This window comes from Trichechus manatus, unplaced genomic scaffold (assembly GCF_000243295.1).
Source record: "Trichechus manatus latirostris isolate Lorelei unplaced genomic scaffold, TriManLat1.0 scaffold00018, whole genome shotgun sequence".
NCBI classification, from domain to species: domain Eukaryota; kingdom Metazoa; phylum Chordata; class Mammalia; order Sirenia; family Trichechidae; genus Trichechus; species Trichechus manatus.
The window spans coordinates 6,822,872-6,841,369 of record NW_004443954.1 but is presented as its reverse complement, the minus strand read 5'-3'; the positions used below and the strand labels follow the sequence as shown (position 1 = coordinate 6,841,369).

The following is an 18,498-nucleotide window of genomic DNA, read 5'->3' as shown; positions in this document are numbered from 1 at the left end:
TGTCACGTGACCCCGCGCAAGCGGCGACGGGAGCGAATCGGCCGCTGGACGCGGTTAGGGGGAGAGGATGTGGGGCAAGTTGTCACGTGATTCTGCGTAAGCGGCGGCAGGAGGAAGTTCGCCCGCGCGTGGTGAGAGGTGGCGTGAGGCCAGGTGGCGTGAGGCCAGGCGGCGCGCTGCCCCCTCTCGTAGAAACTGGTTGCGTCAGGCAATTTCACCAAAGTGAACAAGAGACATTTTAATCTGGGGAATTGTGTGGTGGCGCAAGGGGCAGGCAGGTTTGGGGTTACTGACTGAATCTGGAGAAGGAGTGCTCGTCAGGCTTAGGTGAGGGGAGGTGAGGGAGGGCAAGGAGTAGTCTGTTTATCTTTCAAAATAAGTAGCTGTAACTAATGTTTGGAGCCCTGGTGGCACGGTGGTTAAGTGTTAAAACTGCTAACCAAAAGGTCGGCAGTTCGAATCCACCAGTTGCTCCTTGGAAACCCTATAGAGCAGTTCTCTTCTGTCCTGTAGGGTCGCTATGAGTCGGAATAGACTCCACGGCAATGGGTTTTCGTTTAACTAATGCTCACTTAGCACTTACTGATGTGCTAAGTGGCTTTTTACAAACGTCATCTCATTTAACCCTCACAACAACTTTAAGAAGTAGGCCCTATTAATCTCCATTTTACATAAATGAAAAAAATGGAGGCTTGGATACTTCGGCGCGTTACAGAGCTATGTGAACCTAGCTGGTCTCCTCTGGAGCCTCGTTCCTATCTGACTTGCACCTATGTGGGGTCACTCACCAGGAAGCTGCTTCCTCCTCTGTGCTGCCTGGCTTCCCAGGTGGGTCTGTGAAGGAGTTTTGTGCCCAAGATGTTAAGGGACTTATTTTCTCTAACGAAGCCTTTTCTAATCCGCCCAGCAACTCAGCCCTTGTATTAACTACCAAAAAAAAAAAAAAAAGTTATAATTTACCTAAAAGACAGTGCCGAGGTCCTAAACGATCATTTTCATCAAATTACGACAATTGGGTGTAAACCTGTAACCACTATCTATAAAGAGGTGTAGAACATATCTCCCCAGCCCACTCTTTTTCTAAAGAAATGAAAAATTGACATATTGGATATTTACAGTTCTAAAATGTGGGACAAGCATTTTTAATATTCTCTAACATTCAATATATTTGCATATATTTTTGAAGCAAAGGCTATCTGCTAATTTATTAAGTGTATTTATTTTACAAATTAGTATACCAGATTTGTTGAAAGACACCTGTATTATGTGTGGAAAATTTCTTTACCTTGTGTTTCAAAGATGTACTTTTATTGGAAAAGTATTTCAAAAATCTGAGGTAATCATATAAAGTATGCCCTTTGCACATGTGGACGCAAGCAATATGCCCTTTATTTTTTAAAAAAAAGATGCTTTGGAGTAACCATCAACATCTCTCACAGCAGGCATTTTCAACCCACCAATGTTTATTTCTAGCCATCATCAGTTCAGAATGGAAGCTATCATACTCACTTTCTAAAGAACTGAGACTGGAAAGTCAGTGAACCTTGGAGAAGAGAGTGGAGCAGTAATTTCTGGACCATAGAGCTCTTCATAGAGTTGTAGTTTTAAGTTCCTTTTCAAGAAATGAGACCAAAGATTTTTACATCCCATTTAGTTACATTTGACAATCATTTATCGTCTGCCTACAAAATGCAAAGTATTGTGGTAGACGTGTGGGGGGTCTGCAGGGGAGTTCGTTGAAAATGAGTAAGACAGCCTGCTTTCTAGAGGTTCAGAACCATGGGAGAGACATACACAACCTTATTTTATTAGTTATCTAGTGCTGCTGTAGCAGAAATACCACAAGTGGGTCCGTTTAACCAACAGAAATTTATTTTCTCACAACTTAGGAGGGTAGAAGTCCAAATTCAGGACACTGGCTGTAGGGGAAGGCATTGTTTCTCTGTCGGCTCTGGAGGAAGGCCCTTGTCTCCTGAGCTTCTGCTCTTGGGTAATCTTCATGTGGCTTGGCATCTCTCTTCCCACATCTCTGCTTGCTCACTTACTTTTTAAATCTTTTATATGTCAGAAGAGATTGATTTAAGACATACTCTACATTAATGCAGTCACATTAACATAATAAAGAAAACCCATCTGAAAATGGGGTTATAACGACAGGTATAGCGGTTAGGATTTACAACACATATTTTGGGGGGGGACACAATTCGATCCGTAACAGCAAATGTAGGTAAATCTTAGAAGTGTAGCTAAAGTTACAGGAATGCAAGGAGGAAAGGGGAGAGTCATGTGGATTGGGAGGATCTGGGAAAGCGTAAAAGTGATTCTTAAACAATTGATAGAATGAGGCAGATGGAGGTAGGATATTTTAGATAATAGATACTTTGAGCAAAGACTTGGAAATGGAAGAAATGTAGTATTTAATTTGGGAATAGAGGCCAATCATATGTTCTTGGGGCATCAGATTTGAGAAGATGTACAGGTTGAAAAAGTAGGTATGGCTAAGTTAACTATTTTGTAAATTATCAGAATATTTCAAATTCAAGAATCTTCCTCTTTTAAACATGGCTTGTTACCCACTTGGGTATGCTGCGAGGCATATTGTATTTTTTTAAAAATAAAATGAAAGCTTGTAACCTAGTCAACCTATAAGAGGTGCCATGTTAGTCCTTCCCCCAGTGTGGTAGTTATAAAGGGATGTCACTGTAGTCACTTGATACAAACTCTGTTATCACTAGGTTAGAAAATGTCACATGACTAACAGGTGATATCAGTTTCATTTCAGTATATGATCTTAAAGGTTTACATGCACTTCAATTATACTAGTTTTCATTGAAGAAGGTATATGATTCAGAGAATGAAGATTTTCCAGAAGTGACTTTGAGCTAAAGAAAGATTTTTATATTCGACAAGTAAGTCTACATTTTATGTATTGTTTAAAATTTGGCTGACAAGTAAAAGTTTACTAGTTGTTACTTCTTCCAAGTATTTGGTTTTATTGCAAAGGGATCGTATACAGTGGGCGAAGGTTATGTATTTTGGCTGGCATCCACACAGCTGGGTTGAAACTCTGAGTGAATTGGATTGAAAAGGACCTATTTAGTCAGTAAGTGTCAAAAGTCCCTATGAAGCCAAGTTGCGTGGGTGGCATTATTTCTTCTAAGGTGGTATTGGAACAGTGGTATGCTGTAGAGATAGAGATGAACTATATCCTTCATGTAAGTTACACAGTGATGTGGTTATTGAAAGAGCCGCTGGCCCTCTTTATAAGAGCTGCTGTATATATGAGCTTGCTAGGTTTCATTCCATTTGTCTTTATGTTCTGCCTGACTAAATTAGAAATATAAATGTTGCCGTCTTAGATTTTTTGAGTCTGATGTTATGCCATGAATACAATTTCTAAGTTCCTTAGAAGTTATTCTTCCCATCTCGTAAAACTGACTCAGAACTGTTACTGTTTTCCTTATATATGCCAACTAAAGGAAACTCTCTTTATGGATAGAAAGATTAAGAAATACACACATGGAGTGTTTAGTATTATAGTCTGTAATTTTAAGAAAATGATCTACATTCAAAATCCGTTTAAGTGGAATTTTAGCTCAGCCACTGTATTGTAGACAAGAGTTTTACTCTTCTGAACATGTTATTAGATTATAAAGTTTTACTGAGAAGAGTCAGTGGAAAATAAGTTAAATATTTTTACTTATTATCTAAGGGTAAAATATCACCTTCTTTGTAATTTTAACTACAATCCCCCCGTCCCATTTATCCTTTTACAGAAAAAAGTGTAACACATTATGGTTCCAGTCTATCTCACATCTGTAGAGTGCTATGCCTAAGTGTCATGTAAAAACAATGATTAATGATCTCTGCTGTTCCCCTCCAGACTTGGTAGTGTATTATTGTGGTTATGAACCCAGGCATTGGAGGCAAACAGACCTTACTCTTAGCGATAATTCACCTAAATACCCAACATCTATAAGCCTCAGTTTTCTGATCTGTAAAATAAGGCCAATAATACCCTTCTCATAAGGATTTGGGAAGATTATATGAAATAATGTATGCAAAGCATTTCACATGTGGTAAACAGTAATGAGAAGCCCTGGTGGCGCAGTGGTTAAGAGCTACGGCAGCTAATCAAAAGGCTGACAGTTTGAATCCGCTAGCTGCTGCTTGGAAACCCTGCGGGGAGTTCTGCTCTGTCCTATAGGGTTGCTGTGAATTGGAGTCGATTTGACGGCAGTGGGTTTTTTGGTTTAAACAGTAATGATAGTTGCTATTATTGGTATCTATTCTTTCACTACAAATGCAATGTATATTTTTCTTTAGATAGTAAAGCTTAAGGAATTGTACTTTTTATAAGACATTAGAACAAGACTTGGATACAAATTAAACATACCCAGTATAACCATACTAAGGAATTCTGCCAGTGTTTTTGGATCTTCTGTTTCTGGAGAAAATATTTGAAACCTAGTACAGTAGATTTTAGAACTGGCTTTTCCTTCTGACTGGAAATCTTTTCCATTTGATATCCGCATGGCTAATCCTCTTCCACTCAAATGCTACCTTTTCAGTGAGGCTGGCCCTGGCCATTCTGGTTAAAATTACAACCTGTGATGTGCCCACCTTTACTCAACTCCCCATCTTTTTTACCACGTTCTATGTTTTTTCCATACCACTTATCACCTTCTAATAAAATTATTTATTCATTATTTTTATTGTTAATTGATTTTTCTCTCTCTGCTAGGAGGTAAGTTCCACAAGGGCTGGGGTTTTTGTCACTTTTGCCACTTGATATATCCCAGGAGCCTAAAATAGAACATGGTGGATTCTAAGTGAATATTTAATTAATGCAATTGAATGGAACGTTTTGATTAAATCTCATCTTCCTAAACTCCTTGCTTAGGTTGGGCATGATGTATTTCATATTAAATTAGAAACCCACTGGGAAACTTACGGCCTGCTAGATTGGAAAAACTCAGGCTGTAAAATCATCTTTTCTGTCCTGTTGATCACAACATTCTTGGTAGGGAAAGTAGTGATAATGAACTTTTGTTCTATCCTGTAGGAAGAGTGAAATATCTTTTAGTATTATTCTGAAAACTTTTAAACAAATTACTTATAAGGGATAAAAAATGACAGGAACACTGTAAGTATTAGTGTGTGTGCGTTTAGTAACACCTCCACCCCGATTTTTAAAGTAATGTTCTTTGTAGAAATTATAGAAAAGAATAAAGAAAAAAAGGAATGTATAACCACCGTTAATGTTTTTGTTATTTTACCCGTCACTTTCCCTTTGCATATTAAAAGCTTTAAGATCATGCTATAGTACTTTTTAACTTAACAGTATGTAATGTGAAGTCAGAGATTGTAAACTCTCATGCTCACAGGCAAGGTTATAATTATAACTAACATTTATTGAGCCCTAGCTGTGTGCCAAGTACTTTTCTAGGGTTTTATCTTACTTAAACTTTACTATAGTCCTATGGGATACATACCAGTATTATCTCCTTACTTCAGGTGAAAAAAGCAAGGCACAGGAAGGTAAAATAACATGCTTAAGGATACCCAGATAGTAGGTTGCTGCATGAGCATTGAGACTCAGTAGTCAAAATGAGTGAAGTGGGCTGGATGAGCAATGTGGTGAACTGGAGAGAGCATGCCCGTCTATGAGAGGCAGCCACCGCTCATGAAGGAATGCTAGTCTAGTGTATCAAATATGTCAGTCTTTCGATAGCAGCCAGAAATCTGAATTTTTGTGTGAAATGTTGACAATTAATTAGAAAAATAAAAACACTGCTGAGTCAAACAAATTTTTTCTACGCGCTGGATTCAGCCAACACCTATAAAATAAGGATCATAATAGTAGTATTTCTCAAGGTGGATGGAAGAATTAAATGGGGGTATTTTATGTATGACATTTACCTCGGTGCCTGGCACATAATGCTAAATAAATATTAGCTACCATTAGTAACAAACCTTTTCTTCAGTCATCAAGATTCTTTGTAGGCATCATTTTCTATTTTTATTTTATTAAATTACATACATAAAACATTAGTACATACCTGTTTTAAAAAATTCAGACAATATAGAAGTATATTGAGTCAGTGATTAAAGTTGCATGTTACCTTCTATTTCCAACCTATTCCCCTCTTCATATATAATTAAAAACCATAAATAGTATATTTATCCTTCTGGCACTTGATTTTTTCACTTAATATGTCTTGGACATCTTCCAAAGTCACTTCATACAAAGCTACCTCATTCTTTTCACAGGCTGTGTTTAGTATGGATCTACCATAATTTACCGAACCATGCTTCTCAGGTGCCATTTAGGTAGTTTTCAATTTCTTGCTGTTATAGAAAGGTTCTGCAGTGAGTATGTATGTGCACATTTGTGGATATTTCTCTAGGCTAGATACCTAGATGGAATTTCTGGGTCAAAGCATATTAAGATTTTTCACAGCTCTTGCACCTACACTTTTGTTAAATATACATATATATTTTCCCCCATTCAGCAATTTCTACACATATTGTTCGGTGACATTGGGTACATTCTTCACATTGTGTCAACATTCTCATTATTTCCATTCTAGTTGTTCATTCCCATTGACTTCATCTTACTGTCCCTCAACCTTATCATCCATGTTTTAGAGTAACTGTTGCCCATTTGGTCTCATATAGTTAATTTTTCAAAAGAGCACAGTACTTAAGGGTGATATTCTTTACTTTTTAAGTTAACCTGCTATTTAGTTAAAAGGTGACTTCAGGGGATAGTTTCAGTTTAAAGTTTAAAGAGTATCTCAGGACAGTAGTCTTGGACACTCCTCTAGTCTCATAAAAACCAAAACCAAACCTGTTGTCATTGAGTTAATTCTGACTCATAGCATAAATCTGGGTTCTTTGAGCATTTGAAGTTCTGTTCCACATTTTTCTCCCTTTCTATGAGGATTTATTTGCTGTGACCCTGATCAGGACATTAGGTACTGGTAGTTGGACATTGTTAAATGTATTTTAGTAGCTTCGTAATATTCCATTATATGAATGAATGTTCCATTATTTACCATTTCCTCACATTGACGCACTTAGGTTGTTTCCAAATTTCTTGGCATTATAAATGGTTCTGTGATAAATATCTTTGTGAATAGGTTATATTTTCAACAAGTAAGTATTCTGAGAGGAAGATGTCACCTAGTTGCTGTATTTCCAAGACTTTATCATTATTATTGTAAGCACTGTGTTTGATGATAATATATTATTTTTAGAAAAATGAAGGCTTTGATAAAGCCATAGTCTAGGGTTTTTAATACTATATTCAACATTTTTAGAAACATATATATGTTTCATTTTAGGTATTGTCAACTGTAATGAAGATCATTGTGAAACAGAAGATTGAATAAAGCCTTATAACATTGGACCTGAATTCGAGATTTTGAAAAGATAATTAGTTACTTTGCTTTTAGTGTTCCAATTCCATAGTATTTATTCTTTAAGTAAATAGACTTAGTGAATAGAAACTAAAATTCAGTCCTGTACCAAAGGTTGCACTAATATTTGTTCTGGCATTTTTTTCCTTATTGTATGAGAGAAAAAGTAAATAATTAAGAGCTATAGTGATTCATAATGAGATATACTAAATGGAATTTTATTATGTCAGTTCTTGGCATCTTCATCTATATATTTGATTTGATTGTGGACACCTGGGTGTCTGTCAAGTTTTTCCATGAAGGACAATATGTTTTTGGTGTTTTAACAGTAACCTTTATAGTCTTTGGAACATTTGTGGTCCAGTGTTTTAGTTATTCTTGGTTCAAGGCCGATTTGAAGAAAGCAGGCCAAGAAGATCATCGTTGTTTTCTTCTGCTTCATTGCTTACAAGGAGGAGTTTTTACAAGGTGAGCATACACTTTTGATCATTAACAATATTTTTCTTTTATCCAAACAGTTAGAAGCTATCTTCCTGTATCTGAGCAGTCAGATGTACAAAGGTCCCCTATTTGCATGCAGCGCAAAGGTTACTTGCTCCACATTATATGTGATGAGTCAGTGCTGCATTCTCAGAATTTTCCAGGCTTATTAATAGAATGTTTTAATTTACTTAATGTAAGTTTGTTTTTCTGATATGTAGTCACTTTTTATGGCAAGGAAAATATACATTTTCTATGTTTTGTGAATCTTTTATCATCTACGTATATTTGAAAGTCACTTGTGCAAATATAGCCTATCGCTTATAACTCTGATTAAAAAAAACCTGTTGCCGTCGAGTCAATTCTGACTCATAGCAACCCTGAAGGACGGAAGATAACTGCCCCTTAGGGTTTCCAAGGATCGCCTGGTGGATTTGAACTGCCGACCTTTTGGTTAGCAGCCGAACTCTTAACCACTATGCCACCAGGGCTCCAAATCAATGTACAAGTAACTTAAAAAATTAGGTGTTCTGTCAGAGTTCTGGGGAGCCGTGTGTTTTAGCGCTTGGGGTTCTGGTGTTTCTGATAGAACTCTTAATTTTTTAAGTTACTTGTACATTGATTTGGAGCCCTGGTGGCATAGTGGTTAAGAGTTCGGCTGCTAACCAAAAGGTCGGCAGTTCAAATCCACCAGGCGCTCCTTGGAAACCCTATGGAGCAGTTCTACTCTGTCCTATAGGGTTGTTATATGTCAGAACTGACTTGACAGCACCTAACAACAACAATAACAATATATTGATTTAACTAAATGAAATTTTTACTGCAGTAATTGTATATCCAGCTAGTTAGCGACCTTAAGAATCATGTAGTTCAGAACTTTATTGTATATTAAAGAAACTAGGACATGAACAGGTTCTGAGCATTCTATGATTCTCTGTACATCTAATTTAATATGATATTTTTGTTATTACCTTAAGGGATTTATTTATGTTAAAGGCCATATATATCTTAAAAGTAAAGACAAATATTAAAGGCAGCTATTAAAAGAGGATAACACCCTGTTTTGCTACAGTTGCTTTTTTTAGGAAAGCTTGCGTGTGTCCTTTTTTTTATTTGTAAATAATATTGTGTTTTCTGTAAAAGTTTACACAGCATATTAGGTTCCCATTTAAGAGTTTGTGTACAGATTGTTCAGTGACATTTTCCACAATGTGTCAACATTCTCATTTCCAATCTGGTTGTTCTGTTTCTAGTACTCTAGTTTCTCTGTCACCCTCCCCCCACCCTCTGCCCTTACCTTCTCAGCTTTGCTTTAGAGTAAATGTTGACCATTTGGTCTCATAAAGATGATTTTTTAAAAGAAGCGCAGTACACACAGGTGATATTGATTCTTTTATGAGCCAATCTGTTATTTAACTGAAAGGTGACCTCTGGGAGTAGTTTCAGTTCAAAGTTTAAAAGGTATCTCAAGACGATAGTCTTGGGAGTCCCTCTAGTCTCAACCCGTCCAGCAAGTCTGGATTTTTTAAGAATTTGAATTCTGTGCCATATTTTTCTCCCGTTCCATCAGGATCCATCTGTTGTGTCCCTGATCAGAAGAGACAGTAGTGGTAGCCAGGCACCATCTAGTTCTTCTGGTCTCAGGGTCGATGGTTCATGTAGACCTGTTTCTTCTTTGAGTCTTTGGTTTCCTTCTTTCTCTTTTACTTCAGATGCGTAGAGACCAATAGCTGTATCTTAGATGGCTGCTTGCAAGCTTTTTTTTTCCCCTCTTTTTTTTTTTTGTTGTACGTTAGATGAAGGTTTACAGAACAAGTAGTTTCTCATTAAACAGTTAGTACACATATTGTTTTATGACATTGGTTAACAACCCCAAGACATGTCAACACTCTCCCTTCTCAACTTTGGGTTCCCTATTACCAGCTTTCCTGTCCCCTCCTGCCTTCTAGTTCTTGTCCCTGGACTGTTGTGCCCCATTAGTCTCGTTTGGATTTACGGGGCTTGCTTGCAAGCTTTTAAGACCTCACACGCTACTCAACAAACTAGGATGTAGAACATAAGGTTTATGAACTAGATTATGCCAGTTGACCCAGTTGTCCCACGAGACTATGGTCCTAAGCCTTCACGCTCACTAAACCAATCCTGTAAGGTGTTTGGTTATGTCTAAGAAGTATCTGTAACTGTGTCCCCTCTGGGCTTTATTATATATATGAATAAATGTGTATGTGTGCACATTCATGTATGTAAAGATGCCTATGTATACACCTATACGTATACATGTATATACACACATATACCTGCCTGTACACATATATGCATACACACCTACATATGTAACCGTACGCGTGTTCTTTGGTTGTTGTGCTGTTGCTGCAAAATTGTGTATGTTATAGCGTTTACCAAAAACATCCCTGATTCTTGTATACTTCTTAGTGGTATCATTTACCTTGGTCAGGGTGTGCATACTTCCCCCACATTTGGTGTTACCTTTCCCATCATCAAATATAATTAGTGTCTACTATCTAGAGGGAGCCCTAGTGATGCAGTGGGTAAGTGCTTGGTTATTAACCGAAAGGTTAATGGTTCGAACCCACCAGCCCTCGGAAGAAAGATGCGACAATCTGTTTCTGTAAAGATAACAGCCTTAGAAACCTTACGGGCAGTTATATTTTGACACTATAGGTTGCTATGAGTTGGAATCAACTCGATGGCAGTGGGTTTAGTATCTAGAAAGTGATTCACCTTTCCTCCCCCTCCCATCCCTGGTAGCCACTAATGAATGTTAGTTTCTGTATGTATACCTATTCTCGTCATTTTATAGAAATGAGATCATACAGTATTTGTCCTTTTGTGATTGACTTATTTCACTCAGCATAATATTCTCCAGATTCATCCATGTTATATTTTAGGGCTCATCATTATTCTTTATGGCTGTGTAATATTCCACTGTATATGCATGTACCACAATTTGTTTATCCATTCATCTGTTGATGAGCACTGGGGTTGTTTCCATCTTTTTCTATTGTGAATAGTGCTACAGTGAACGTAAACCAAAAACTCATTGCTGTCAAGTTGATTCCGACTCCTAGTGACCCTATAGAACAGAGTAGAACTGCCCCCTAGGGTTTCCAAGGCTGTAATCTTTTTTTTTGTTTTTAAACCTATGATTAAATTTTTTTCAAATCTATGATTAAATTATATATATATATATATATATATTTATTGTGATTTAGGTGAAAGTTTACAGAGGAAATCAGTTTCTCATCAAACAATACATGTATTGTTTTGTGCATTGGTTGCCAGCCCTGTGACATGTCAGTACTCTCCCCTTCCTGACCTTGGATTCCTCATTTCCGTTCATCCAGCTTTCCTATCCCTGCTGTTTTCATGTCCTTACCCCTGGGTTGGTGTGCTCATTTAGTCTCATATACATGGTTGAACTATGTGTGTTATTGTTTGTTTTATATGCCTGTCTAATCTGTGGCTAAAGAGTGCGAGGCTGTGGTCTTTACAGAAGCAGACTGCCACACCCTTCTCCCATGGAATGGTTGGTGGGTTCAAACTGCTGACCTTTTGGTTAGCAGCTGAACACTTAACCACTGCGTCACCAGGGATCCATTATACAGCTGCCCCGTAGGATTTCCAAGGCTGTAATCTTTATGGAAGAAGACTGCCACATGTTTCTTCCGTGGAGCCACTGGTGGGTTTGAACCACCAACCTTTTGGTTAGCAGCTAAGAGCTAAACCACTGAGCCACCATGAGAGCAGTGGACATAGGTGCGCATACGTTTGTTCGTGTCATTTCTATTAGGTCACTAGGGTATATACCTTGGAATGGGATTGCTGGATCGTAAGGTAGTTCTAGTTACAATTTTTTTTGAGGAAGTGCTATGCTATTTTCCATAATCATTGTACCATTTTACAGTCCCAGCAGCAGTGGATAAGGGTTCCAATCTCCCCACATCCTTCACAGCATTTGCTGTTTTCTGTTTTTTTGATCAGTGCCATTTTAGCAGGGGTGAGGTGATATCTCATCATAGTTTTGATTTGCCTCTTTCTAATGGCTAGTGATCGTGAGAATCTTGTGTTTGTTGGCCACTTGAATGTCCTCTTTGGTGAAGTGTCTGTTTGTGTCCTTTGCCCATTTTTTAATTGGGTTATCTTTTTGTTGTTGAGTTGTTGAAGTTTTCTATATATTTTAGAGATTAGACCTTTATCAGATATGTAATTCTTGAAGGTTTTTTTTTCCCAGTCTGTAGGTTGTTTTTTAAAAAATCTTTTGATAGGCTTTTGATGAGTGTAAGTATTTTATTTTTAGGAGGGCCCAGATATCTAATTTGTCTTCTGCTGTTTGTGCGTTTATAGTTGTGTTTGATAGTTTATTTAAAAAAAAAATTAGATCCCATAGTTTTGTCCTATGTTTTCTTCCAAGAACTTTATATTAGGTTTAATATTTAGGTCTTTGATCTGTTTTGAATTAGTTCTGGTGTTTGATGTGTGATATGGATCCTGTTTTATTTTTCTGCAAATCAATTTCCAGTTTTGCGAGCACTATTTGTTAAAGAGACTGTTTCTTCCCCACTGAATAGATTTTAACCCCTTGTCAAAAATCAGGTGTCCATAGATGAATGGATTTACTTCTGGGTTCTCAATTCTATTCCACATGCCTGTGTGTTTATCACTGGGCCAGTATCAGGCTGTTTTGATTATTGTAGCTGTATAGTATGTTTTGAGATCAGGGAGTGTGAGTCCTCCTACTTTGTTCTTCTTCAGTATTGCTTTGGCTATTTGGGGCCTCTTTCCTTCCCATATAAAGTTGGTGATTAGTTTTTCCATCTCAGTAAAGAATGCTGTTGGAATTTGGATCAGATTTGCATTGTATTTATAGATTGCTTTGAGTAGTATTGACATTTTCACAATGTAAGTCTTCTAATTCATAAGCACAGAATGTCCTTTCATTTACGTAGGTCCCTTTTAGTCTCTTGTAGTAGTGTTTTGTAGTTTTCATTGTGTTAGTCTTTTACAGTCCTGGTTAGGCCTATTCCTAGGTATTTTATCATTTTGGGGGCTATTATATATGATCGTGATTTCTTGATTTCCTTTTTGGAATTCTCCCTGTTAGTGTAAAGGAGCCTAACTGATTTTTGTGTGTTGATCTTATACTCTGCAACATTGCTGAATTCTTCTCTTAGGTCCAGAAGATTTCCTGTGGAAAATCTTTGGGGTTTTCTATGTATAGGATCATGTCATCTGCAAATAGGGATAGTTTTACTTCTTCCTTTCCGATTTGGATACCCTTTATTTCTCTTTCTTGCGTTATTGCTCTAGCTCAGACTTCCAGTTCAATATTGAATAAGAGTGGGGATAATGGACATCCTTGTCTTGTTCCCATTCTCAAGGGGGAATGCTCTCAATCTCTCTCCATTGAGAATAATGTTGGCTGTTGGTTTTGTGTATATGCATTTAATTATGTTGAGAAATTTCCCTTCTATTCCTATTTTGCTGAGAATTTTTATCAGGGAAGAGTGTTGTACTTTATCAAATGCCTAGTTCCGTGTCAGTTGAGATGATTGTGTGGTTCTTTTCCTTTTTTTTTTTTTAAATTTATGTGGTGAATTACATTGATTCATTTTGTAATGTTGAACTATCCCTGCATTCCTATTATGAGTCCCACTTGATTATGATTTATGATTTTCTTAATATGTTGTTGCGTACAGTTACATTTTGAATTTGAGTTATTTAATGCCGTATGTGGGGGGTAATTTCTGATTCTATCTTGTTAAACAACAGATTCATGACTATTAGTTGAAAGTATTATATAGTACATATATAATACAACACATTATATTTTATATTATGAAGGTATAACATTTAAGAGAAAAAGAATGTGCAATGAGAAAAAAGTTTATAGGTTTTAAGGAAGCTGGAAAGAAAGTACTTTAGATGTTGGTATTGGAAGTTAGTTTTGGAACCAGAAGTTGTATATTCTCAATAAGATGAAAATACTTAAAAGTATGGAGTAAAATGTGCTTATAAGTAATAAGTATGATTTAATGAGTGTTCTGCATGTGTAGTAATGAGAATTATATAGTAGTAGTATTTGGAGTAGGATAAAAAGTGTTCCTTGTTTCAAGGAGTTTGTACAAGACTGGTATTATTTCTTCTTCAAATGTTTGATTAAACGTATTGGATGTAGTTAATTTTGCATGTAGATTTTTTCAGGACAAATTCAATGTCTTTGATTGATATAGTGCTATTCAGATTTTCTGTTTGATATTGGGTCAGTGTTAGTAAGGTGTGTCTTTCAGGCAATTTATCCATTTCATCAAAGTTGTCCAAATTATTTGCAAAAATTTATTCCTGATATTCCCTTAGTATCCTTTTGATGTCTGAATGATCTTTAGAGATGTCAGCTTTTTCATTCCTGCTGTTGGCAATTGTATTCTCTCCTCCCTCTCCCTCTCCTACCCCCGTCAGTCTTTATGGAGATTTATCAGTTTCTTCGAAGAACCAAATTTTGGCTTTGTTAATTTCACTGTATTTTTTTGTGTGTGTGTCTTATATTTCATTTCTTCTTTCATGCAAGGGTTATTTAGACTTTAAAATTTTATAATATTTGGGTGAATAAGGGTACATATTCATATTTGCTTATGTATGCATAAAAAAATCCCGTAAGATTGCACAAGACAATAGTAACTGAATTCTTGTGGTCATGGAAGAGGGTGAAACCTGGGAAGTTGGGTCATAGGAGTGGGATGAAGTTTTTTTCACTGTGTAACTTTTCGAATTGTTGAAGTTTTGAACTATGACTATTTTGTCTATTCAAATAATTTTTAAAAAATAAAAGGAAAAATTGAATTAGGTAACCTGTTAGTGAAAGATGCTAGCTAGATTAACAAAAACACTTTCCTCTTTCTGTCTTTTTCTTAATCTAGGAAGTGGCAGAATACTGAGGCAAATATTGAGACATAAGTAAAAATTAGAAGTTACATAAAAATAGGCAAAGTTATCCAAATGTTTGTCCAGACAAAGTATTGAAAAACTTGAGATTTTCTGAGTTATGGATTCATTTCCCAAAGGAAAAAGAGAAGCTCCTAAGGAGCAGATAAATTGAGTTTGTGTTAGGAAATGAAAGACAAGGGATAGCCACATGACTTATTTATTGGGTATGTGCCAGTTACTACTAAGTAAGCTGTTCTGCTCAGACTCTGCAGAGTAAAATGTTGTATTTTCCGGAATATAAATTAGATGACACTTTTGCATTTCCATTTTGTCTGTGGTTGGTGACGAAACCTCCCTCTTTGCCAAAGGAGACTTTTTCTTTGATCTATATATAAAGGCATTTGAATTATTTAAAATATGGAAGTTGTTTTTGCTCCTTTTAATACATGGTGGAAAAAAGTTCAAATTATATAAAAGAGTGTATAGTGGGAAATGAGTCTCCCTCCTCCCACAGATCCCTAGGCCCTTCCTTGTGTTGTTGGTGCTTGGTGCTGTTGAATGGATTTGGACTCATAGAGAATCCATGGGACAGAGTAGAACTATCCCATAGGGTTTTCTTGGCTGTAGTCTTTACAGAGGAAACATTGCCAGGTCTTTCCCCGTGGAGCTGCTAGGTGAGTCTGAACTGCCAACCTTTGGTTACCAGCCAAGGACTTAACCATTGTGCTGCCAGGGTTCCTTGCCTTCCTTATAGAGTTTATTAAATGAGCATTAAATATTTGAGACCTCTTTTTTGCCTGTTTTTATATTTCAAACTCCTTAGAAAGAGGTCAAGGAGCCCTGATAGTGCAGTTGTTAAGTGCTCAGCTGCTAACTGAAAGGTAGGCAATTCAAACCACCAGCGGCTTCACAGGAGAAAAGACCAGGCAATCTGCTTCCATAAAGATTACATCCTAGGAAACCCTACGGGGCAGTTCTGTTCTGTCCTATAGGGTCGCTATGAGTTGGAATCGACTGGATGGCATACAACAACAGAGAAGTCATCTAGTAATGTTCAAATTTCCTAGGGTTCAATACTTATGAAACTTTAGGATCAGGGCATTTTATCTGGATTTTCAACTATTTGGGGATTTTCTTGATATCTTATGGCTATTGATTTCATTATGGTAAGGGAACCACTTTGTATGAATACAGTGTTTTTAAATTTATTGATTTGTTTTATGGCCCAGCATATAGTCTAACTTGATGAATGTTCCATGTGCATTTGGAAGGAATTTGTAATTTGTATCGGTTGGGCATAGTGTTCTATAAATGTCAATTAGTTCAATTAAGTTAATAATGTTATTTGAATCTTCTATATCTGTACTGATATTTTTGGGTGTGTGTGTACTTGTTCTTTCAGTTACAGAGAGAAAGGTGTTAAAATCCTCAACTCAGATTGTAGGTTTGTCTTTTTTCCCCTTTACTTTTTACAGTTTATGCTTCATTTATTTTGAAGTTCCATTATTAGGTGCATGTATATTTATAAATATTATGTCTTCATGATGAATTGACTCATCATTATGACATGACCCTCTTTATCTCTGGTAACAGTTCTTGATTTTGAAGTCTGTTTTGTCTGGAATATTAATAGAGCCACGACAACTTTTTTTGTGATTTCCTTTCAAAGTTTCTGTGTCTTTATGTTTAAAGAGAGTCTCTTGAAAATAACATAAAGTTGTCCAGTGAAACCTGTGAAAGCTGAAACCTGTGTAAGGCAGAAACCTATCAGAGAAGGAAAATTCAAATATTTTCCACTAAAACGAGTGATAGAAAAGTGGTAAGACTGCACCCTGTCAAAGGTGGAAAACTTGGGAGACCCGGACAAACAAGGCTGTCCTGTTGAGTTCTGGCTCTTACAGGGTTCACTGTATCTTGCTTTTTTTTTTTTTATCTACTCTGACATCTGTCTTCTAGTCGGGATGATTGATCCATTTACATTTCATGTATTTATTGATATGGTTGTCTTCTGGCTTTCATTGTTTCTGATGAGAAGTCAGCCAAAGTTCTTCTTCTCCTTTTTTTCGTGTTTTTGAGGTTTTCTCTTTATATTTTATTTTCAACAATTTGGGTATGATGTGCCTAGGTATGGTTGTTTTTTTTTTCCTGCTTGGGTCCATAGAGCTGCTTAGATCTGTGTGTTGATGTTTTGGATCAAATTTGGAAAATACTTTGGCCAATATTTCTTCAAGTTTTTTTTTTTTTTTTTCCCTGCTCTGTTCTCTCTCCCTTCTCTTGGGATTTCAATTATACCTATGTTATTTAGGCTCTGTTATTATTATTTTTGTCCAAATGTTTTCTTCCTGTGCTTAAATTTAGATTATTTCTATTAATCTATCTTCAAGTTCATTGATCCTTTCTTTTGTTGTATACAGTTTGGTGTTAATACCATTCAGTGGATTTTTAATTTCACATATGTATTTTTCAGTTATAAGATTTCCAATTGGTCCGTTATTCCAATTTTCGTATCTCTTCTGAAGTTTTCAATCTTTTTCCCATTATATCAGCTTTCCCTTGTAGATTTTTTAACGTATGTATCACAGTTATTTTAAAATCTCTGCTAATTTTGACGTCTGGTTCAGCTATGGCTGTGTTTCTATTAACTGATTTTCCTCCTTTTTATGGGTCATGTTTTTCTGCTTACTTGCATGTCAGGGACGTTTTTATTGTATGGTGGACCTTGTGACTGATTCCTTATACAGACTCTGGTTTCTGTTATCTTCCTCTGAAGAGAAAGCAAACAGTTAAATTACTGGTGAATTACGTTGATGTCTTACAGAGACTTGGTTTTGGCTTTGTTAGTTAAGGTCTGTTTTGGTTTTATCCTTAGTACTAGGGAAAATTCTAGGGAAAGTTCTGAGATATGATGTTTACTTCCAAGGTATGGCCCTTCCAGAGTTTCAGTGGAAAGCCCAAGGTATTTACTAAGTCCCTCTAACCTCACAGGAGCCTTGGTGGCACAGTGGTTAAAGAGCTCGACTGCTAACCAAAAGGTCAGCAGTTTGAAATCACCAGCTGCTTTGAGGGAGAAAGATGTGACAGTCTGCTTTTGTAAAGATTACAGCCGTGGAAACCTTATGGGGCAGTTCTGCTCTGTCCTACAGGGTCACTATGAGTCAGTCAACTCGATGGCAATGGGTTAATGGGTTTCTAACCTAGCAGAACTCAAACTCTAAACTCTTTGCGGTGGTAGGCAGCTGCTGAAATCTCTGCTTGATTTCTTTTTTTTTTTTAACTGTTCTATCAAGCTATAATTCACGTACCATACAATTCACCCATTTAAAGTATACTATTTAGTGGTTTTAGCATATTCACAGATATGTACAACTGTCACCACAGTCAATTTTAGAACATTTTCATCACCTTAAAAAAGAGAAACCCCATACTCTTTAGCTATCACCTTCCCATCTCCTTCTCCCACCCTCCCGCCACCCTAAATAAGTATGAGTTTACTTTCTGTCTATATAGATTTCCTTATTCTGATCTTTCATATAAACGGAAACATATAGTATATGTTTTTTTGTGACTGGATATGAGTCAGAATGGAAACCCTGGTGGTGTAGTGGTTAAGAGCTACAGCTGCTAACCAAAAGGTCAGCAGTTGGAATCCACC

General features: G+C 36.7%; 2 protein-coding genes across 2 annotated transcripts in view; one reads left to right on the top strand and one right to left on the bottom strand.

Annotated features, from left to right (window-relative positions):
- Positions 1-4,535, bottom strand: part of LACTB2 (lactamase beta 2) — a 61,185-nt gene extending 56,650 nt beyond the window's left edge. Inside the window, exons 1-3 of the mRNA XM_023727719.1 lie at positions 4,397-4,535; positions 789-927; positions 7-195 (exon numbers count right to left, since the gene is read on the bottom strand). Coding sequence (XP_023583487.1) covers positions 7-195; positions 789-927; positions 4,397-4,535 — 467 coding nt within the window. The remainder of the gene's footprint in view (positions 1-6; positions 196-788; positions 928-4,396) is intronic.
- XKR9 (XK related 9) overlaps positions 2,822-18,498 on the top strand; it is a 34,399-nt gene continuing 18,722 nt past the window's right edge. The window contains exons 1-2 of the mRNA XM_004372535.2: positions 2,822-2,909; positions 7,350-7,892. Coding sequence (XP_004372592.1) covers positions 7,621-7,892 — 272 coding nt within the window. The 5' untranslated portion in view covers positions 2,822-2,909; positions 7,350-7,620. The remainder of the gene's footprint in view (positions 2,910-7,349; positions 7,893-18,498) is intronic.